This window comes from Copidosoma floridanum, unplaced genomic scaffold (assembly GCF_036245765.1).
Source record: "Copidosoma floridanum isolate Cflo_tuat_1 unplaced genomic scaffold, Cflo_Japanese_pri ptg000021l, whole genome shotgun sequence".
NCBI lineage: Eukaryota > Metazoa > Arthropoda > Insecta > Hymenoptera > Encyrtidae > Copidosoma > Copidosoma floridanum.
This window is the reverse complement of record NW_028321898.1, coordinates 16,413,300-16,437,785: the sequence shown is the minus strand read 5'-3', so window position 1 is coordinate 16,437,785 and position 24,486 is coordinate 16,413,300. Positions and strand designations below refer to the sequence as shown.

At 32.6% G+C, this 24,486-nt stretch overlaps 1 protein-coding gene across 2 annotated transcripts; it reads left to right on the top strand.

Annotated features, from left to right (window-relative positions):
• The first annotated feature begins 338 nt into the window (after positions 1–338).
• Positions 339–23,902, top strand: LOC106638966 (putative sodium/potassium/calcium exchanger CG1090). 2 transcript variants are annotated; one of them, XM_014352378.2, is made up of 7 exons: positions 339–782; positions 17,874–18,197; positions 20,814–21,048; positions 21,125–21,413; positions 21,492–22,237; positions 22,326–22,559; positions 23,041–23,902. In XM_014352378.2, the coding sequence occupies exons 1-7, from the start codon at positions 756–758 to the stop codon at positions 23,238–23,240; spliced, it is 2,055 nt and encodes a 684-aa protein (XP_014207864.2). In that variant the 5' UTR covers positions 339–755; the 3' UTR covers positions 23,241–23,902. The 2 variants fall into 2 exon arrangements, with proteins under 2 accessions (XP_014207864.2, XP_014207865.2); XM_014352379.2 differs by having other exon boundaries at positions 339–990.
• The last annotated feature ends 584 nt before the right edge of the window (positions 23,903–24,486 follow it).

The following is a 24,486-nucleotide window of genomic DNA, read 5'->3' as shown; positions in this document are numbered from 1 at the left end:
AGAAGTTTTTAGTATACTATAGCCACAATTATTTTATACTTGTACAGCCATACACATAGAGCCACACATTCACACACATCTGAAATCCAAGCTTTGAACTTACTGTACGTTATTAGATAGAAAATGTAAGCTCGCCTCCTAACACTACTAACATTTGTCATGGACGTTGCTTGGCTCACTACTACTATAAAGCACAAAATATATATTCAAGGGAGACTTGACGCAACAGCGCAAGCTCCTCCACTGTCGTCAGCTTCAGGGGGTGGGAAGCTCGGCTCCCCTCTTACTCTCCCACGAGTAGGAGACCTTCAGTAGCTGGCCTAGCCGAGGACGGTACGTTCGCACCCTCGGCTACGGCACGCGCGATAGCCGCGTTCTCGTCCGAACGTCACTTCGTGCGTATGTGCATGGACGCGGCCTTGTGGGCGAGCAAGAAAGACCAACCGGCCACCATCTCAAGAAATACACTACCCTCTACATCTCATTGTTCTTTAATCGAAGAAATAAGAAAAGTGCACGAATGAACAATGTTCTGAGGTTTCCCGAGTCGTTTACAGGTGCATCTGGTGGACGGAAGTCGAGTTCAGCAACTCGCTTCTATTCTCCCTGTCCTCCCATCCCTCTCCATCCTTTGACCTCTTTTGTTCTTCCTGGGAAAGTCACAAAAATTTTCTGGGAACATATCCTAAAGCTCAAACCTGAAGCGTGACTCCAGTACGTCATCGGCCTATACCGTTATTCATACACATAGACGTATGACAGCATATAGTTTTTGGCACTCGGTATATATATAGTTACACACACGTGCGAATATATAGAAAAAGCGGTAGTAAGAAAGAAATAGAGAGAGTGACCAGCCAGATAGCCACGACGAACTCAAAAACGGAAGAGGAGTCAAGTAGTGCTAGTTGTAGCTGTAGTATTTGTAGCTGTAAAAAGGAGCCAGTATCAGAAGCCGAGGAGCCCTTGCCGAGTAGTAGTAGCCGCAAGGTGAGCTATTTTTGATTTTCATGTCAATGCTTTGAAGGGAGAGGGCGGGGGTGTTTGGTATTTTTTTCTTTCCTCGAGTCGATTTACGCCTGAGACGTACTCGCCTGGCGCCAACCATTATTGATTTTCTCGTCAATGAGAATTCACGTGTGCGTAGACGCATGTGCCCGGGCACGCATCCACGAGCATGTCGTAAGCTCTTTTTTTGCTCATGATGTGTTGAAGAGAATATTGACTACGGTTACGACAATGTTACTAAAAGTGCTGACAGAATCAATGAAAGCGCAATAGCTGCCTCTCGAGCGAACGTCCTCTTCTCATCGAAAGGGTAACGTGTTCCAAATGTTTAGGATAAACGTTATAATAAAAAATTAAACATTATATTAAAACATTATTATAACCAGTAACTGTTCCCTCATCGATCGAATTTTTTTGAAGTACTGTACTATCAAGTTAACGTATCTCTGCGCTGCGCAGAAATTGTTCACGATCCTCGCTATGACCAAAAATTCGTGGCCCACTCTGCAAGCAATCAAGGTGCAGTGATAGGGTCTTCACTCCTTTCCTCCCCAAAGGTCTTTTTCGCTTGTGCCCCCAAATTGTATACCTATACCGTGTGCGCACCTTCGCACTTGCGACCCCGATCTCTTCCGGACTTCCCCCTCGGTCTAAGACCCACATTCTCGTTTGCTCGATTTGATCGGGTGGAGGAGCGCACGCGCACGCGTTACTATTGCATTTTCCGTTGGTAGAGTTTGCTCCTAAATTCGTCCGTGGTGGATCGAGGTCCACGAATACACCTTTTTTCAAGTCAATATTCTTTGACGTTACGCGTTCTCAATCAACTGTTCATAACTCATTTTATCAACAAATTCCAAAATTTGGTTTGTTGGTGTAAAAAAAATTGTCTTTTTTTTATTTTTATTTCTTCGATCATTCATTACCAAACAGCAACATTGTTGTACTTTTTAATCTTCAGAAATTTTTCACGCCAAAACTAAATTTATACATCATAATTAGTTATTTGTTAAAAATGTGTCAAGAATATTATAAAAATTTTTTGAGCCAAAAAATAAGTTTTTGAATTTGCTGACAAAAATTGTTGCTAATAAATAATTGACAACGACTTACAAAAAACATTTTTATCCATTTTAATCTAGGGGTCAAAATATTTTCACTAAAAACGGACGCATACGAGCAAAACTGTACTATGCGAGCGTACCATACACCTCTTCCGTCCAGAAATTCAAGAACTAAGGCCGATTGCTAACGTTGAAGAGGGTCTTGGTTTACTTTCTTAAGTGCACTCATCTTTTTTATTTACTTGTCCTTGTATGATAAGTATACGAGATTAGATCACGACGAGAGATGCAATGTCCCGTGTGAAAAAAGTAGCAATGAAAAGTACAGTACCCAGGATAGTGAAGAAATAGGATTAGGAAAGTTAATGTAATGTGAAAAAGATCATGTATTTACTTTGATCATACCAAAGATGGGAAATATGGGTCAGGCTCGATTTTACATTGTAATTATATATACGTGGACGTTTTTTACCTCGTCTATTGGACGACATAAATGGTGAAAGATGAGAATCAATCTAATAGAAATATATGAAAGTTCAATCGTTATTGATAAAAACACACACGAGGATTGCTGACAGTATTATAGATATCTGTATATCGTTTCCGAAATTCTGTGTCTGACCAAACGCATCTTTTACTACTGACTTTCATTTGCACCTATGGCTACTACGGGGTTATTTACGGAAGTGAAGCAAAGAGCAGAAAGCTAAAGAATAGCGTTCGTCTGTATATCTGTATCACTGTAAACGTATGCTTAATCGATAAAACCAACTGCAAAGCACAAGACGCAAGCTCAAAATGACACGTCGAAAACCCACAATAAAAGGAACAATGAGTATAAGTTGCGTTCGCGTGTACAGACCTGACGGCCGAAACGAATATTTATCGTTCACCGACATTTCACGTAGTCATGCACACACATATACAAACACATACATACCCTTAACCACATACCCTCGCTAACACACCTCAACTCATTGTACGAATAAGTGTGTGAAGAGAGAAAAATAAGGTGAAGAGAGGAAAGACACCCTTCTTGTCTGGCTTACTTTCTCGCAGCCCTCATGCTACAACGGATATTTAGCACAGCAGCGTCAAGTGCAAGTCAGAGACCTACTATTAGCTGGAACGAACTTACCCCCCTTTTAGACTCTCCTTCTCAATCCCTCTTTCTCTCCATCTCTCACTTCTGTTTTCTTTCGCTGTGTGTATTGTACCTTGATGTCTCGCATTACACCATCAAGTATTTTTTGCGCACGTCAAGATAACGTGCAAGAGGAATTTTTTACAACTTAATAATCGATTGCAACCGTAAATTCTAGGAAAGTCTCGACTGCAACGAATATAATTGCCGTACCAACATGCGAGTCTGAATAGTTTAATATTCTGTGGATAGTTCATTGAAAAAGAAAATCAGTATGTTCAGTGTGTGTATGGCTGGTGTACGTGCTTAAAAAAATTCCACTGGAGCTCTGACTGTTATTACGTATATACGGAGAGTGATTGGAATTACAATAAATTTACACGCTTTCGTATAATAACTCAATTTTATCTTGTTACTATTACAAAGCTATTATTTTACGTTGGAATCAAAAAGTTGTACATTTTTTTGTATTGTCATCAATTTTCTATATACCACGTTCTTTTAAGTAAACTGACTTTTTTGTGATTTATTCACTAAATTTTTAAAAAATTTTGTTTTTTAATGAAATTATTTTCAACTTTAATAGATTGTATTCTAAATGTAGCTGAACGCAACAATAATGCTTAACTCATTGAGATAAAAAAAAGTGAGTATAGCAGAGTGACATTTTTTTAGGAAATCGTAAGTTATAGAATGAATGTTTAAAATACATGCTTTTATTTTGTAAAAAAAAAAAAGTATTTATTGTTTCATCGTCTATGGCTATAATTATGAAATAGTTTTATCAAGCATAACAAATTAATGATGAATGATAAATCCAGTGAGAAATAGGTATAGTTGTGTAAATAATACATCATAATTCTGCTTAAATTTCTTAAAAAACTTTATTTGAAGTTACAATAAATTGTTAATGAGTTTTTGAAACATTAGCGTTATCTTAATTTTCACCATTATTCACATCTAAACATCATAATAATCGTGAGCAAAGGACCAAAAATAAAAATTTCTCTTCAATTTTATGTGATGCGAGTTCAAAGCATCATGTTATGTGGGTATTTACAATTTTCAGCTCAAATTGTTCAATTAAGATTGTCCAGTGAATTATAATTCACTTTTATTGTGGAAGTAAATATGAACAAGAGCGATAAGACATTTAGAAACAAACGTGAAGTTAAAAAGTAATAAGTTTAGTGATAAGCTTAAGAATAAATAAAAAATTTTTCTTCATAGGTTGCGTGATGTTGATAGGTGTCACAAGTCGTGCAAATAATAGTATAAAGAAAAGAGTAAATTTGGTTTGTAACTGAAAATTTTTAATTGATACTTTTTTTTGCAAAAAATTTTTAGAAACAGAAACTAAATTCGGATAAGGACTTGTTTCCACTAGAGTATCTTTACTTTTAACAACGCAATTTTGATCTTTTTATTAATTGTAATTTCTATAGTACAAAAAGTGAAAATCACTAAACTTATATTGAAAGGTACTGTTTATATCAGAAATACAATTATACTTAAATTAAAAAATAATACAAAAACAGTCAAAAATCTCTCGATGACGAAAAAATCACAGGTTATCACTCTAGCACGATGATTTTTATAATTTTTTTCTGTTCGCGTGATAAGTATCCGTGAGTATTGTAAATGTTGTGTAAATGTTAAAAGAGTACGCCTACTTGCGTGTATTATGAATAAATAATATTTTCTTTCTTAACAATACTTGATAAAAAGTAAAATATCAGATAGTTTCGCCCATGCCAATGACGAATTATTAATGACATTCCATGCAAATGTATGCAGTGTAAGCACATGAGCGCGCGGTGGGTCAGTTGGCTAGGTCGTGGATTGGCACGCGGGAGACCGTGGTTCGATTCCCGGCCAGTGCGACTTTTCGGGCAAGTACCTTTGTGATTTTTCACATGTGCTTATCCACTACGCAATACACCTCGAGGAGGGTTTAGGCGACTTTCTCGCAGCAAAAATTGCCTAATTTCCCCCTATCCCACTCCTATAATAGGAGGGTCTCCCATCCCTTTCCTTGTCCCTTTCCCAAGTGCTAAGTGGTAGTCAATTCAGTGACGATCGATGCGATGTCACTAGACGAAAGCTTCCTTTTATATTATTAGTATGTTGGTAATGAAATTTGTTTAATTTTCAACTGAATCCACTTGCTATTATATATAGTTTACCATATATTCATACAGTCAGCTGTCGAATAATTTAATATTAATGATTGCCATAATTTACTGCGTTATTACCCAACAAATAAAAATTGAAAAATTATGAAAGTTTTCATGTTATTATACAAATTCAAATTTTTTTATTGCGCGCGCTCCCTAGACCAATATGGCTGGCAGTGTTTGTCACTGCACTCACCAAACGTAACTACAAACCAAAATAGTATTTTAGCTATATTATCAATTTTTTTATCGCCAACGCCTATAAAGTCATCCGGTTTTTTAAAGATAAGAGTGTCAGGGTTACGATAAGTATATTTTATTTGCTTGTACATTCCATTTTAGTAGTTTAATTGATAGTCAAAAGTTTGCCTCAGGCTTTCGGCCATAAAAGACTGTGTTAAGCGAGCTTGAAAAGTGCTGACTTTGAATTAAATTATCTCCAGACTTTGATCGCCAACCCATGAAAATAAAGATACCATTGGATTCAGCGTGATCTCAACTTCAATAATATATCTGTCAATGTTCTTGTACATTCCGTGACGGAGCCTCATTAAATACCTAGTTGTTGTGCTGTAGTTGTGTAGTTGTATGAAATGACCCTCCAAAATCACTATATAATATAGGAAGATACATAAACATCAATTAAAACATAGAGGCTCAGATTCGTTACTATGACTTTATTGCTGAGTGAACAATTATTGTAAGCTAAAAGGTAAAAAAATAATAAAATTAAACAAAGAAAATACGTATGTAGATGAATTTCAAATTTGATTCTTCAGGAAAATTACCTCGCTCTTACGTACATACACATATGATGATTAAACATGGACAGTTGTAGGATTATGTTAAAGCCTGGGGTTTTAAGAGATACATATAAATTCAGTATTTGATACTTCTATTTTATCGTAAGTCCCGTCCTTTAGCTCAACGCGATTATTTTATAACTTAACGATATTGTTTATAATTTTATTTGGAAAATACTGCATGCGATTTACTTTCAAACATACTTTCATAGGTACTATACATTTAACAAGAACAAAAATTATTGCAAATTTTCACAAAATATCTTACTATTGCTATTTGTATACCTTTACTATTAACATACTTAATACACGATGAATTTTTTTTTTTAATTTTAGTAAAATAAAGTTTTGTATAATATGTTTCTTTCATTAGTTTTTTAAAACTATTCAATTATTTTCTACTTAAACTTGAATCAAAAATCTGTCTAACTTTTTCTAAATTATTTTCTTTGCAGTACGCTCTAACTAAATAAAAAGTACCATAAGACTTTAAACATTTTTGTCTATACTTTTTACTCGCTCTTTATTATCGAAACAAAATGGAGCCTCTTTACTAATGTCTTCTTTTTGATACTTAAATAATTTTTTGGTCAAACAGCTCAAGTTAAGTAAAGTAAATGTTGTAAATGTTGCAGAAGAAATCTGTAGCTATGTCAGGATTTTTTAGAACCAAGCAACGTTTTTTAAAAATTTTATCAAAGTTTTCAAACGTATAGCAAGAAGAAGTAAACAAAGGTCCGTAATCTTTCGCAGCATTAGTTAAGTGCAATAGTAAATAAATATTACAAGTGATATGCCTGATTCCATACAAAGATTCAAATTGTTTAATGTATTCGTTAAAAGCCCACGAAGTGATGTTTATCGTTTTAGTTGAAACCAAGCTACTACTTAATAAACTAGTACCAAAAATTAATAAGAAATAGTAATTAAAATTTTTATCTAACAAACACTTTTTGAAAATTAGAATTCTGTTCAAGGAAAGAAAAACTTTCAATTCTGACACCTTTCTACAACTAAAATCATCAAGAATCTCTTGTTCAGGGAATCCTTGATACATCCTTAACAGCATGTACAGATTTCGTTAACATTGGGTAAGTATGCACACAATGAGAAATTGAAATGTGAATACTTAGCATCAAACCACAATTGAAGTAACTTTTTAAAATATTTATATGAACACAATCCATTGTATTTTTGAATATCATTTTTACATAATTTATAACAATTTTTTCAAAAAAAGTATGCCCTTGGACTCCGTAAAGGTCGTTCTTAGCTTCTTCGGCAGAGCTTAGTATACTCTATAGTCTCCTGAGTTGTTTTTACTGAGTTAGTATTTTCAACGCATGGATACACTTAAACGTTATCTATTCTTTTACCTTTAATCTTACATTTTTTACACCCATAATAACAGCTATATTTTCATGTTCAAAATAATGCATTTGCTTGTAAGTCTAGGATGCCGCATATTATAGTTGCTCCAAATTGAATTCGTGTTCCTAAATCTACAACAAAGTCCACTCCATTATACAATTTTTTTAATAAGTTTCTAAAAACGCTTAGAAACAGATCCAGATCAGATTTTTTTTTGAAACCATAAGCCAGCTAGTATATCATTTTCTTGTTTGATTCTTAATTGTATGGTTACTCGTTTATGATTAAGTAAAAAGGACAATAGATAATTTATGGGATTTAAATAACGAAATTAGTTGTTTATATGGAATTAATTATATACTTGAAAGTATTCATACTTCCGTATCATCGAAAAGTAAGTTAGTGATTCAAAATATAAAATTTTTATTCCTTTCTTGTAGTAAAAAAATAGATAAATAAATAAATACACAAAAAAATCAAGTGAATATATAGAGCAAATATTCATAGTAATATGACACATACTCATGTCTTTTACTAGCTGCTGAGTGGTATTTAAATAACTTAAGAAAATAAAAAGCAACTTAAATTATTAAATAATGAAATAAATCCTACGTATTAAATGTAAATTATTTTACATTCTCAAAATTTAATTTGCACTTATTTTTCAGATAAGATTGTACACTTGTTTTGATGTATTCATAAATATGTACAACTAAGGTAGTATATTAGAAATCAACAAAGAAAAGTTTGACGAACACAAAGGATCCATCGATGAAACTAAAAATAACCACAAAAATATAGAGCTGACACGTGATTGAATTTTACGTCTCATAAAGTTAAACAGTTTCTTAGTGTACTCTGTTAAGTTTTTTACTATTACATAGAAATGACAAATATTACATTGATAATTTTATTTTCATTTATTTATTGAGTCGACACAGAAATGTTGTGTTGAGATAAATTTCTTAACTGATAAAATATATTAAGCTGGTGATAAAAAACAGCTAATGTTAATAGTAATTGTCATATTGATTTATCAAACAACATGACTCTTAAGGACGTTCATTTAGAGGGGAAATGTAGAGAGGGCGGTGAGGGGAAGCGAGCGTGCGGCAGCATTGCCAACTGTTTTGCATGCATTTGTACACCTATATACAGGCGTCTGACACAATTTTTTTTTTTTTTTATTTAATTGCAAAAATAACTTGTCAATTTTTCTGAAAATTGAATATAATACAAATATTATGGTATCGTGCCATGCAAAATAAGTTGTACTAATTCGACCAACCATTTTTTCATGAATTCTGTTTTTATGTGACTCTTCTATGAGTGTTAAATTGAAGGTTTTCCAACATTTAGAATCTAAAAAACGGTGTTGTAAAATGGTCTTAAATTTTACATATGACTTTCTAACATCATTACAAATACCCTAATAAAAATTCAGGAAGATTCTACCCAAAATGCTATGAGTAATGAACGTCCCTAAATATAGTCCTCCAAACTTGTGATAATTTTTGTATTAGTTGCAATATTTCAGTTTTTTTTTTTTTTTTTTTTTTTGTTTTAACATAGTACTAATTTATACAAATAGACTGTTAACACACAAAATATTATAAAATACAGATCTTTAAGAATTTTTTTTAATGCCTTTAATTAAATCCATCTAAAAATAGTACATTGTCTTAATAAGATCTTTAAAAGATATTATAAATGTTTGAGTAATTGTCTTCCAAAACATCTCAAATATGTCTTGTATAGTTTCTTTTCCAAGATCTAAAACACAATTTTTTTAACATACAAAAAAGGTATTAAATCTGTCGAAGCAGGAATTGTTACGTGCAGATTTTCATGTTATTGTATTTTTATGACAAGAGCTATTTTTACTGGTTGGGTAGTGTGAGTTTTCACTAGGGTCCAACAAGAAGAGCCATTCGAACATTGTGCTATCGGCTATTTTCATGATTAAATTGCTGTAGTATAAAAAGTTTCATATCTATTTAAGGAGGTTCGGGAGTATCATTCAAAGGGACGAGGAAGGGGGAGTCCCCTCTGCCCACACAACTTGGCCCCCTTTACCGCACATCCTCTCGTGCATTCCACAAACTCAATATTTTCGTTACGTTTAACGTTTGCATTGTTTAAAATGCACTATAACATGCTCTAAATTTTGCCCACTGAATAATCAAACAATAATTAACTCGTAGGTAGATTTTTTTCAATACTTTTGCATTTTTCAAAAAGTTTTGTCCATTTAAGCGAGACAAAGAGGTTACTTTCCGCAAGAGCCTATGTTAATCACATGATTTTCGTTTGTATAATTCTTTTAAAAATGACCTATAATAAATATTGAAAAAATTCATATAAGTTCTACGTATTCTAGACTATCAAGAAAGCTCTATATTATTGTGATCTCTGCATTTTATTATTACTCCCGAACCTCCTTAAGTACTGACACGAGAATTGGCAAGTCTGGAGGGACCTCGCTTCTCTTGGAGAAATTCATATACTTAAGGTGGTTCTTCACCTAACCCATTTACTTAAACTTACAGGGAAATTTGGAGGGATTGTTATTAAAGTTATAAGGCATCTTTCTTTAAAATTTCAAGTCCCTTTATCAGGCAAATTTTTGAAAACAAGTCAGTCAAAAAATGCACTTTTAACATGTGTTCTTATGTAGGTTACTTTTCCATACTACGATATCATGTAATATCTCGTAAAGTAGACTTAAGATCGTAATAGAAAAAGTTTGTAGTGAAAGAAGAACTTTTCAGCTTTCTAATAATATAACAAAAGTTTGAGTTAATCAGGGAAATAGTGTACGATATTTAATCGTAAACGAAATGTCTGCCGTGTAAACTGCGGCAACGTCTGCTTGAGTAGGAGCGTACATGCCATTTTCAGAACCTTGCGTCAAAAAAAAATTTTTTTACAACTCTTACTCTGACTTTATTAGCTTGTTTATTTGTATGTAAATGCAATGATATTATAGTCAAGTGCCAGTACGACATATTTTATGTTGCAAATAATACGCTAATCGAAAATTAGAAAATCACAGGGTCCCGTGTCGCTTTGATACGGCACCATCGTGAAGAACCACCTTAACTGATCACGCAGAAATTTTCTGTAGTCGTGTTTTTTCAATTGTTGTTTGTTTACAATGTGCACTTTAAGATGAATCAGTTTTTAGTCAGTAAATTTTCTTAAACTACCAACATAGAAATATAAATAATAAAATATTTAAAGAATCATTTTATTTCAAATAAAATATTTCAATTATTAAAACTTGTTGAAAAGAATACTAATTATTTTTATTGAAAACATAGCATTTAAAAAATTTTATTTTAAATAAAAACATCAAATACGTTTGTATTTTAAATGCATTTGTATCTAAATACGATGCTTATTAAATACAATATTTGAATAGAAAGTAGTTCAAACACTTTATTTTAAATAAACTGTACAAAACAAATTTTTGTTTCAAATATATTGATTTAGATACAATTATATTGATAAAGTATTTAAAATAATTTGCTTAAATACATTTGTAGTTTTTTTACTTATTTCAAATACCTAGATAAAATACAATTGTAGTTCGAAATCTATTTAAAAATTGTATTTCAAATAAGTTTCGAATGTATTAAATCTTAAATCAAAGCGTTTCGGGACCGCTCCAGTATGGGTTGTTCCCGAGTGATTTTTCCACTCACAGTACATTTTCCTTACAAATGCGTAACGGCTCCCTATATAATTTCAGTAATGTACAAGCACTGAGATTGACAGATGTTTTTTAATTCAATGATAGCTTACCAGGTATGAGTGAAAAAAATTTGCAGAACACAAAATCTGAAGAACTAGAAGTAGTTACATCCGATTTTCGGCTTAAGAACGCCCTATAATGGTTTCACAACAAAAACTGAATATAAAAATCCAAAAGTATAAATATTTATCCTTATGACTTAAGCTCCAAAATTAATGTGCAGATATACATGTATGTATTTTGTTATTATATAAAAGCTAATCTTAGATGCAAGGATTATGAATATAACAAGTACAGAAAAACTGCACACGGTACATACATACAATTTATTTCTTGTAATAACTATATTCTGATCGAGGAAATCACCTTAGATTCTTTAACAAGAATAGTATATAGTTGGGTTTGGGTAATACTAATAGACTTAATATAATAGTGCTGATTTTGCTTTAAAACATTATATATAAGGTTTCAAAATGGCCATAGAATAAGACAAAAAATGAGAATTTTTATTTTTATGGTAACGCACTTTGTTATGGGCAGTTATGTATTCAATTCAAACAAGTTGAAAAATTATACTTGTACTTGACTCAATTTTTTCCATTATTTTGTCAAATACAAATGTATTTATTTAAGTTTTTAATGTAAAATATTTGGACACCAATTAATTGATTCAGTATTTCAAATAAAAAATTTTAAATACAATTGCATTTGGAGTAAATTATTTAAAGTACATTTGTAATAAATGAAATAAATGAAAATACTTTCATTAAAGACATTTGTACTTAAAATATATTATTTAACATCCATTGACCAAATATAATGTTTTTCAAGTTTTTTCTCCGTGAAACATTTTATTTGATATGTCGTGTTTGAAATAATATATTCAGATTTCATTAATTTTGTTTAATGTAATTAAAACACCATCAGTATTTTCAAAAATAATTTCAAATACAATTATTGAAAATTCAAGTAATTTTTACCTGGTTTTTAAAAAAGTTTTATTTATTTCAAAACCCAGTTATTTTTTCCAAATAAAACAGTACCTTTTTTATAAACAATAAATAAAAATATGCCAAAGTCTGACCATAGTATAGTAATTAAAAATTTATTTGTGATATTTTAATCAATTGATTAAAAAAGTTTTAGTAACAAATTTTTTTTTCTGTACTATTTAATTTACTAATAAAGGTAGCTCCGTTGCGAAAACCTACAGGATGAAATATGTTTCATTTAATAGATTTTGATCCACTGAATTGAACGGTACCCTTGTTTATACCCCAAGTGAAGCAAAATCTCGAGATATTTCAGTTTAAAGTTGAACTTTATAACACGAGATCAAATGGCAGAGCATCAAAATATCAGCTTTACAGGCATTTTCCAACTCACAATAAAAAACCTGAGCAGACAAATTATAATGTACTTATAGAAAAATGTCTGTTTTTCTTAATTCTGTCATGTAAAATGCTGGTAATGGGGCATTTTCTGAAGATATTTGCGAAGGAAGACGTGAAAATCAGCTTTATGGTTATAAATGACAGACGGTAGCAGAATACCAACACTGATGTACGTATATGTATACGTATACATACGCAAGTGAAGTTCTCCTACTTAACTAGAGCAGTAGATAAGGAAGCTACCGTAAGGAGTACGTAAAATGAGTTATATATTTACCGTATTTATTAAACAGGTCACATTTAGTTTGCACGCTCAGTTACAATATTTTCCTTTGATAAATACTTTAATAAATCATTTATTTAACTTGCATAATGTAGCAATAAGAGTTTTTAGTTAATATAATATGTAGAATGAAAAAAATAGATCGAGCGACCTTTTACAAAAAATTTTATTTCATTTTTTAGCAAAAATTTTTTATTCAAATGTGAGAGTTGCTACAAATAACTTTTTATTTTAATTACTTTTTTCAAATCTGAATAGCAATTACACTAAAAATATTGAAAATTTTATTGTCCGTTGTAGTGACAAGGTGAGTTCTAAAAAAAGTCGTTAATTCTTTTTTATCAAAAAAAAATTTTTAATGTACATCATGCAATAATCTTAAACTTACAGTTGCACTTTTTCATCATAAGTAGGAAAACTAGTTGCTTGATGTAAACTTTAAACATGTGTAAGTAACATTAAAGTTTTTGTAGCGGTTAAGGGCAGTCTGGAGATAGTCCTACCTTATTGACAAAATACAATTCGATTGTACAGATTTATAACGTTATTTATTAAACATCTATCTATATTATCGAAAAAACATGTGTAGAATCAAGTTTTTAGTCGTCAAAGAGTAAATGAAGCCACAAACTTGGCAAGATTAATTGATAATTCAAGGCGGAATGTGATCTGATTTTTCACTTTTTTTCTTTACCCCTTAATATACCTCGCCACAATAAAGCTGTATTAATTCCTTGTAGATCAAAGAATGTGCGTCTACTGTTCTTTTTTTCCAAAAATTGTATAGAGTTTACTGATGCAAATAACATCACCTAATAGAATCAGGCATAAGATATTACTTTGCATGATTGAGTTTTCTACTCTATTGGTCAACAGGTATTTTACTGATTGGGAATATTTGTTGATTTGGAATATTTATGCGTCAGAAAAACAGTACACGCACATTTCAAAAACTACAAAAAATAAATATTGCTCGATTTCGGTGCAATTTATTGTAATGTTTCGGATGGATCAAGCTTATATTTTTAAAGTGAAATATGTGAAAGTTTGTCTGTCATGCATGTGTAGTGAAGTAAGTAAAATGTGTTCGAATGAAAATGACGAACGTTCTTACGTAAAAAAGATGTTACTGATTTTGGTTAAAAAACGTTCAGTTTTGCCCCCAACTTCAATGATTCTGATCGACCCAGATCGCGACGGCAGAGATGCACTTCTCGAGCAGTAAAGGTCTGAGAGTGCTGGCGAGACGAAGCCTATCGTAAGGGAGGTTGAGATTTCCTTGGTGGAAAGCCGTATTAGTTGACCTCATGCGAGCAAAGTCTTCTCTTGTAGGTTTAGCACATCAGTTATTGATATTATCGAGATTTTCAAAATTGTCTGTTATTTGATCCTACTATTTCTAGTTGTCAATTTAGTATAGTGCAAAACAAACATTCGTTACAAGGTGTAGATTGCTTAGGACATGAGATAAATATGTGAATGCACATGAAGTTTGGATGCGTGTTTTTGCAGAATGAATGTGACACATTTAGTAGTAAGAAAAGAGCATGTTTTTATTTTTGTATCTTTGACAAATCATAGTCAGAATCTTCCAGAAGTTGCTTATTACAGCTAGTAAAAAAAAATGGTCTCTTTTTTTTGAATTTCTCAAATTTATACTTTTGTAATCACAATCTTTCAGAACTATCTCAATTCAAATGGTTATTTCAAGAGAAGTTTTCTTTCGTTTCGATAGGGTTGGCACTTGGACAGAGAGATCGAAAGTGAGATCAATCTGTGGCTTGATTGGCAGTGATGCTCACCAAGGAGTCTCTGGTTTACGATGTATTGTAGTTAGAAATACATTTTTTTTAAAGAATTGATGGCTGTTGACCTCTGAATTAAAAATTAGAAATTTTGTATTTATTTAAAAAATTGAAAAGTGTTTGCAAAGGCAGTCGTTTCAACACTCACGATTGAAAGGCGTCGTTTGTGTGAGCTGTAATGTTACGAAAACTCTGAGAGTTATCGGGAGCACATCCCTTGTTGATCCTGGGGGCACGGGGTAACAAGCATATAGATGCTTGTTGCAGACGGTTAGCTGTGAGGCGATTGTCTTTGCATATTTGTAGTAGTCAGAGAGCGCGCGGTGGCTCAGTCGTCTAGGTCGTGGAGTGGCACGCGGGAGACCGTGGTTCGATTCCCGGCCAGTGCGACTTTTTCGGGCAAGTATCTCTGTGATTCTTCACATGTGCTTTTTCACCACGCAATGCTCCTCGAGGAGGGTTTAGGTGACCTTCTCTCAGCAAAATTGCCTAATTTCCCCCTACCCCCCTCCCAGTAATGGAAGGCCTTCCCATCCCTTATCCCTTCCTTCTCCAAAGTGCTAAGTGCCCTCAGTAGTGCCCTTTATAGGAGCCGGACGTAAAGCACTATAATATAAAAAAAAAAAAAAAAAAAATTGTAGTAGTCGAATGAAAGACTTCATCTTTTGATATCAATTTGTTTTCTACGAATGAAATGAACCCACTCATCAATTGTAGACTGTTTATAATTTATCATGATTTTAAGTTTGAATTGTTCGACTCTATGAAACTACTCATACCCCTACCACATTATTCAGTTTTAATGTATGGTACAAACCTAATATTTGTACGGCGGGGGGGGGGAGGATGTTCTGGATGGATCAAGCTTATATTTTTAAATTGAAATATGTGAAAGTTTGTCTGTCATGTATGTGTAGTGAAGTAAGAAAAATGTGTTCGAATGAAAATGACGATCGTTGTCATGTAAAAAAAGACGTTTATTTTGGTTAAAAAACGTTTAGTTTTGCCACCAACTTCAATGACTCTGAGTCACATTTTGTTTGGCAGAAATAAATATCCTTAAAATTTGATAATTTCCCAAAGATGTTTCTTTCTTTGCGCGAATCTGATTTTTTCAGCTATAATGCAGAAAAAAAGGGAAATATCAGATTACACCTTATGAATCCAACATCTGATGTTTCACTTTTTGTCTTGAGTTCTCATTCAATTTTGCCAAGTTTTAGCTTGATTTATTCTTTGAAGTGTCAAGAACGTGCGTCTACTCTTATTTTTTGATAAAATAGGTAACTGCTGAGTAAATAATGTTATAAAGCTATACAACTAAAGTAACCTTATCGGTAAGGTAGAAAACTTTATATCTCTAGACTTTCCTTACTTGATCGATGATCAATATTTTTAGCTTAAGGCTGCGTATCCACGCTGCGTAAATTTACACGACGGACCTCTGGCGTCGGTACATCAGCGCAAATCTACTCTTACCAACGATTATTTCTGTTCCGCAAGGTGAAGGACCCCCCCCTTTACATGGAGCGGAAAATTCCGCGACGGAAACTTCATACACCAATCAAAGCACAGCTTTTCCGATAGATTCTTCTAAAGCTCAACGCTGATTGGATCATGAAGTTTCCATTGCGGAATTTTCCGCTCTATGCAAGCGAGGGGTCCCTTGACTTCGGAATTTTGCGCAGACATATCGTCGTCTGCATATATTTTATATTTTTATATCACGCAACTGTGAACTGAAAAAGCTAAAATGAATTAAAAAACGGTATTGCAATTGTGCATACTGAAACAAATCAAAATGTTCAAGAGACCAATGCACTCACACATTTTCACAAACTCTTTGATGTATACAATCTGAGAAATTTTGTTGAAAAGAGTCAAGTCACTGGTTGTGTGATAGTATATAAACAATTTAATATGAAGAATACACTAGTTCAGTACTTATAGGTTATGTAAGTGATAAATTCCGTAACAGAAATTACCCCAAAGGTACCAGAAAATTTGCAGAGCAGAAAAATAATCATCGGGAAGGGATTTGCTCTGATGTACCGACGCCAGATTCAATGTACCGACGACAGTTCCGTCGCGTAAATTTCCACAGCGTGTATACGCAGCCTTGGGGGCTTTAACGAGCACTGGTACCAACCCTAAAATAATAGGGTCAGTTGGTATCGCTGCTGTGAGAGCACCATAATGTGTGCACGTACATATTTATACATACACAACAACTCGATCAATACTTTACGGAATATCTCGAATTTTTCCAGGGTTACCTATATTTTGTAAGGTACCGTCTAAAAGCTGAGATTTTTTTCTATAAAACAGTTACCGTCCTAATATGTCACTTGTCGATTATAGTTAGAAATTTGCGATGTTTTTACGTTGCTCCATAAGAGGTTCTGCATATATGATGTACAAACTTTGAAAGCAAATAAGTACCTCGAAATTTCACATGCTTTAGGAGGGCAACATGTCCTAAAATTGTATTTGTTGATTCTTCGAGTCTTATTTTACTATGGATCTTAACCTGGATGCAATGGCTTGATATTCAAAAAGGTGATGAGTCTCCTTTCTACACATTTCGATTCATTTTTATGTTAGCAAAATTTTAATTATACTGCGTACCTTCATACTTCCATTATTATTTGAAATCTTTTCCAACAATTATAATGGTATAGTGTAGAAAAATATCTAATTCCAACATACAAAATAAAATATCCCAAACATTAATGCATAGGAAGATGGTGAAGCCGCATTGGTGGGCGCTATGCTGTACATTCTTAAATTATTTAAAATGCGTAAAAGTGTTTCAAAAAGACATATTCTAATACAAATAAAAGAAAATATTTAACAAATAACTTTATAGAGAGTGGGTAAGACCGCGTCAAGAGAAAATACTATTTAATATAATACTTGATATTTTACAAGACATCAATACCGTATGGAAGCCAATGAAAAAAATTTTCCTTAGAAATAACATGAGATGTTTTGTGATTTTCATAAGAAATAACTGTAAGCTTATATAGTACAAAATATGCTTGTACTAAAAAATCACAAATTACAGAAAATGCAGAGACAAAGACTAAGGCCACGGCATTCGCGGATGGAGAGGCTACCCCTGCACATCGGCCTCTTCCTCGTTTATGTTCTCTTCCAACTGGTAACCAGTGGCTTCTCATCGTCATCGACATTACCACCACAAGCATCTACTAATGCGGATAATGCTGGTGCCAAAGGCCCTACTGTTACACCTGCACCAGGTTTGACTTCTTCCAGACCACCAGGACAAAAAGAAGAGGTGCCTGGTGAGGTGACAACGGAATCGCCTAAAAGTGACAAGGGGAAGGGTGAGGCAACGACTTCTAAGGAGGGACTGGAAAAAGCAACAGTAAGTTTACTAATACATGGAAAGAGGGAGCTATGATTAAATAAATAAAAGGTTACCGTACCAAAGCATTCTTGTGTTGTATAATCCACACCTAGGGAAAGATTTTTTCATTTTTGTGAATAGTTTAAAATTGGAACAGTACTTTCATCTATATTATGAGTCAATGAATTTAAATAATACATACGTGTCACAAATATTACTTGTTATACGAGTGTTGAAGTCATATAAAAACATATAAATTCTAATTTTTTTTTTAATTTTACAAACTTTTTTTTTTTTTTTTTCATTGAAGCAATTTAAATCTCTATTTTACAAACCTTTTTCAGTAGCAGCTATTCTACGTATTTATGAGTGTTTATTTAATTAATTTTTTTATATCCGAGCATTTTTCAAATAAATAATTATTGTTCATTGAATTTTTTTTCAGTTTTTCAAAGTTTTCATCTTTTTTTATTATCGATTAATTATTACATTTTCATTGCGTCTTATGCTATCAAAATTTTTTTCATTCGTGAAAAATGTGTTTTTAAACTTACATTCCATGGTATGTAATACCGTCCTATTAAAGATAAAGTGGCACTACAGGAAACTAATTATTCTACATTAAAATCAAGGGTTTATAATTTTTACTTTAGTTATTACAAGCCAATCATGTCATTTTTAGAATATAATCTAAATTAATCTAATAACGAGGATGAAAGCCTTACAGAGTTAACGTAAAACCGTTTTTATATATGGTCATCTTTTAATTTACAATCATTAATTATGTATATATTAGCATTATATTTGTAACACATTTAATTAACGATATCATCCGCTTAAAAAAATATAAAATTAAATAAACATTTAATAAAAAATACTGCTTTTTCAATATTTTCTAAGACTTCTTTTAGACAACTATTGTGGATGTCATATACGCGATTAATTAATTATGTACTTTTCTTATGTACATAATATATTCTTTATAATTTTTTATTGTATACTATAAGAATGTTTATTGAAACCGCACCGAATTACCGTACACATACTTATTCCAACGATAATTCTACCATCTTCGTACACAATATCGTTTTACAGAAGGTATATTTATATTCATAGCAAGTTTTCGAGCAAGTAACTCTGTAAATTTTTACGTATGATTTTTACTGCTCAATCCTTCTCGGAAAGGGGATGGACAACCTTCTTGCAGCAAAATTGCCTATTTTCCCCCCTCCCCTCTCCTAGTAATGGGAGACCTCCCATCCCTTTCCTTCTCTCTTTTGAAAATGTCGAGTGCCCTGAGTAGCAGACCCTTTGTGTACCCAGACGTATGACTCTTTAATATACATAAAAAAACGTTACATTCATAATTATATTGTCTGCAATAGAATGTCATAGAAGTATAACTTTAGACTTGTTTACTTATGTAACAATATAACTATAAGTTTATTAGTATTCTCTTCAACTTCGGAAATCAGAATGAAACTTACGTATAGCCTTTTTGATAAAAAATTTGTCACTTTGATTACTAAAACAAATTTGAAAAGTTTGATCAAATATTTGGTAAATGTTTAAAGCATATTAAAAATTGAATCTTTTTGTTTATTAAATGAAAGACGAACAATACTAAACAAAGGCTTCGAATTGAAACAGTATTGTACTTGATTCAAACTACTTGTAGTTATTTCATAAGGTCCCCGAGGCCATAGAACCCCACATAACATAAGTATCGAAATTCAATCAATGTTTTATTGTTGCTTGAGCGTTCTCAATAAAGAAACAATCGTTGAAAAGATCTGTACTTGGCATACTTGTAAAAATCATGATCTAAAAATTCAAAACAAGGCTTTTGAATGAACGAAAATATTTTCATCAGTAAATCAGAGAACGCGTTGGGTCAATACATTGACAATGATTACAAACAAAAAAATAAGCAGAAATCATAAAAAATAAACATTTTTCTAAAACTATGTATGTTAGGTTCTAATTTTATGGATTTCTTTGCAGTTTTACTATTAAATTCTGAATCAGAAAGAATATTTGAGAAATTATTCACACTTGTTTGCATTAATCTTCATAAAACATTAGGTTTAAGAGAAAAAAAAAAGTTCACCCACTTTGAGACTAGAAGATTTTAGGGGTTAACTCCCTATAACTGGTACGTTTTCCGTTAGTCATATACCTTTCTATGTTATATGGTGATTCCAGTCAGTTTGACAATAAATCAAACCTTCTCAATCCCTAATATCACTCTACAATCCAGTATATATATCATCCAGAAAAATCCACAACACGTCTTGAAAATCAGATATCTGATATTTCGACATCTTGGTTACTCATCCCATCTAAGACGGTCTATATTCTCTTAAATAATTATAACTAACATTTCTCCTACGTCGTGGGTGACTCAAGGAGATTTTGGGACATTTGCTGATCCGTTGGTATAAAAACAAGTATTTACTACATGAAAGCATTCTCATTGAGACTTTCTAAAATTGTCCAGGGGATGTTACTATATCTGAATCTATGTAAATTTATTTTAGGGAAGTGAATGTTTTATACATTAACTCTTATTTTACAGAATTAAATCATCAATAACCATCTTCTAAATTATGATTTGCAAAAAATTGTTTATAGGTCAAACCCATTGATTCAACAACACCAAAGTTCGAGGAGCACCCAACATTACGTCCCTTACGAGAGAACTGTTCACCCCCAGCTATAGAACAGTTTCCCAATCCTTTGATAGGTCCATCAGCCAGGCGACACGGTGCCATTATAATCCACGTACTTCTAGCTGTTTATACATTTCTCGGACTCGCCATAGTCTGTGATGACTACTTTGTAGCTAGCCTTGACCGGATATGTGAAGGTGAGTAGGCAAAAATTATCAACCAGGATAAATAAAATGTTTTAAAATTAACTGTATTCTCTAATGTTGATTTCAGAACTAAAATTATCCCCTGACGTAGCTGGCGCTACTTTCATGGCTGCTGGTTCTTCCGCTCCAGAATTAGCAACCGTAATAATAGGCGTATTTTTTGCGAAGGACGACATTGGGGTGAGTGGTGTAATTGGCAGCGCAGTCTTCAACATAATGTTTGTAATATCTGTGTGTGGTCTCTGCACTACGACGGTGTCCAAGCTCAATTGGTGGCCACTGTGTCGCGATAGTTTTTTTTATTTTATATCCATTCTTGTTATGCTTTTCACAATTTCCAACAAATATGTTACTTGGTAAGTGTTAAATCATCAAACTTGATCTATATTTATTTATAAATTAGAATTTACTGTAGAAAATTGTTGTTCTTTCAGGGGCGAGGCACTGTTCATGCTGATAATGTATGTAGTATATTGTGTGGCTTTAACTTTCAACTCAACCTTAGAGCAAATGGCCAAGGTTTACACCAAGGACATTACTTGGCTACCCAAGTACGAAGAACAACCAGCTGAACAGAGTGCCCTTGTGACCTACAAGAATTTGCAGGAGGAACGTCAAGGCTACACAGATCCCAATACAACAGCTGTTGACAATCTCAATCCAAACGAGGGCTATTCTGAACGTAACGATGCCGGTTATAATAACTGGCAAGATCCAACCATAACTGCTGCGAACCAATGGGATCCCAACGCTGCCTGGGGTCAAGGCCAGACTGAACAGTGGGATCCCAATTCAGCATGGAGTCAGCAGCAACAGCAACAAGATCATTACGGTCAGGATTCGTACAGTCAACAGCAGAAGCATTCAGAACAGCAGCAAATCCAACAACAAGAGCAAACAGTACAAGAACAGCAACCAGTTGGTCCTCCAGCGCCAAAATACTATAAGGCCAAAGAGCCCGATCCAAACGAGGTCTCACCTCTCGTGAAGCCAATTGATGGTGGCACTTGGGGCATCTTTACCTGGGGTTTGGTTTATCCCATTCACTATATGTGCCTGAAAACTATGCCTGACTGCCGACAACAGCAGTACCGCAACTGGTATCCGTTCACTTTTTGCATCTCAATGATCTGGATAAGTTTCTACAGCTACATTATGGTTTGGATGATCACCATTATTGGTAAGATTGCCGATTTCTAACCTACAATAGTAAAAAAACATCGTTAATCACTACATGCACGTATTTTTTAATATAATAATTTCCACAGGCAGCACACTAGGTATCCCTGATACAGTAATGGGCTTGACCTTTGTGGCTGCTGGAGTAAGTGTACCTGATGCATTGTCGTCATTAGCCGTAATCAAGGATGGTTTAGGCGATATGGCCGTAAGCAATGCTGTCGGCAGCAATGTCTTCGATATTCTTGTCTGCCTTGGGCTTCCATGGTTCATCCAAACCGCTATAATTCAGCCAGGCTCGCATGTCAATGTTACAAGTAGAGGTATGGAACTGTTAATTATTGAAACATACACAAAAAAAAATTCCATGCGAAAATTAAATTAGTAAATAGTTAACGATGAGTAATAAGAACTTGTAAAAAGAAATAAGGAAGTCTAGATATGAGACTGGAAAAAGAATTTAATAACTTTCATTATTGGTTATTATTAGTTCTTTTTTTTAAATAAAATCTATTATAAATCATAGTTAGCTAAAACTTATTGTTAATCGTATGTATTATATTTGATAAGTTATTTCAAAATTTTTCACTGATAAACATTCCAACAAATTATAACTAATTAAAAAAAGATATATGTATATTTATGTAAGATAAAAATTATTATAGTCTTATTTGTTGTTACTGATTTTTTATTTTTATTCATTTTTTTTTTTTTATAAGCAAATAAATAAGTGAGATAACTTTCGCTTGGGCTCAATACTTTTACATCTAAAAAAAATATTAATTTTCTCGAAATCCTCCGCAGGTCTGACGTACTCCACAATCTCGCTATTGTCGACGGTGGTGTTTCTTGTTGTGGCAACACACTTTAATGGCTGGAAGCTAGACCGACGCTACGGAGTGGTACTGATGGTTTGGTACCTGCTCTTCATAGCCTTTGCTTCGCTTTATGAGCTGAATGTATTTGGTGTAATGAATCCACCAACTTGCCCGAGTAACTATTAATTCAGCCACGACACGGTAAAAAGTTGTCCTAGCCACATGCGTACTAGTACTATTTGTGTTTTTGTCCTTTTTACTCATAAAAATTATCACTGTGTGTTTATTTCGCAAATGTCCCACTGTTAACCAAGAAAAAAAAGTTTAACGCTATGAAATAGTTAGTTACTCGAGTTTTTTTTTTGCTTAAAGCCAAAGTTATAAGAATAGAACAAGTATAAGGAAAAGTAGAAGTAAATTTAAATTAAAACTACAATGTTAATTATCGAGTCTATAATTCAGAAAACTTAAAGAGTCAATATCTAAATAGAACGTTGAATAAACACGTTAAGTAATCGTTAGTCAACAGAAATGAAAGAGTTAAATATTAAAATGTATGGCTGGGACCATAAAGTAGGAAAAACAATGTTTAGAGATTATGTTAAGAATTGAAGTATAATAAATCGGAAGCAACAGCAAAAATTAATAACCAGTGAGAGAAAGCCAAAGATTACTTAAAAACATTTAACAGTATTAAAAACCGATTAAGTAATTATTTAATGATTTGCAACTTTATTTTATTTATTTGTTTACATACTTTGTGAGCCTTAAACTTACTGTTTTTTTTATGTGAGCTTAATTATAATTATAAGAAAATCTTCTTCTAAAATGTATTTTATTTTTTTGGCTTATTTCCGTATAGCTTTTTTTTTTCATAATAAAAAAAGTAAATTGGAGATTTGGAAAAATAAATTTTATACTTTATTTACGGCAATAATTAGTAGTACTTCTTTAATTTGGAAAGTTTTTCATAGGATTTACTATATAATTTTTTTGCTTGAAAAAAAACTTAAGCTTCAAACTTTCAAGAATATTGTGTGGCAGTAACTTAGATTAAAAAAAAAAATATTTACTAAAAATTACAACAGGAAATTATCCCTAAAGAGTGTAACGACGAGTAGCTTAACGCTATTTATATATTTATAAAAATTGTTAGTCGATTTATAAATATCAAGAATATAAGAGTAAAGGTACAACCACCTGACCATAATGTTCTTGAATTTAATTATGTTTTAAAATGTTGAATTGGTGAATACTATTTATAAAAAAGACTTTATTCCACTAAAATAAGCGTATTGATAAAAATAAAATAACATCGAAGATTATGAAAAGATTCATGCCTATATAAGCCATTCATTTAAATAAATAGATACATTGAAAAACTGAAAGACAAAATTGAAAAAATGTTATTATCTGTATAAATGTGATTCTA

What these genes read in the sequence shown, in the direction of transcription:
- LOC106638966 (XM_014352378.2), top strand. Translation starts at nt 756, where the DNA reads ATGACAGCATATAGTTTTTGGCACTCG. An exon ending in CATATAGTTTTTGGCACTCG is followed by an intron (nt 783 to 17,873) that starts GTATATATATAG and finishes CACAAATTACAG; the next exon opens with AAAATGCAGAGACAAAGACT. An exon ending in CCTTGACCGGATATGTGAAG is followed by an intron (nt 21,049 to 21,124) that starts GTGAGTAGGCAA and finishes TGTTGATTTCAG; the next exon opens with AACTAAAATTATCCCCTGAC.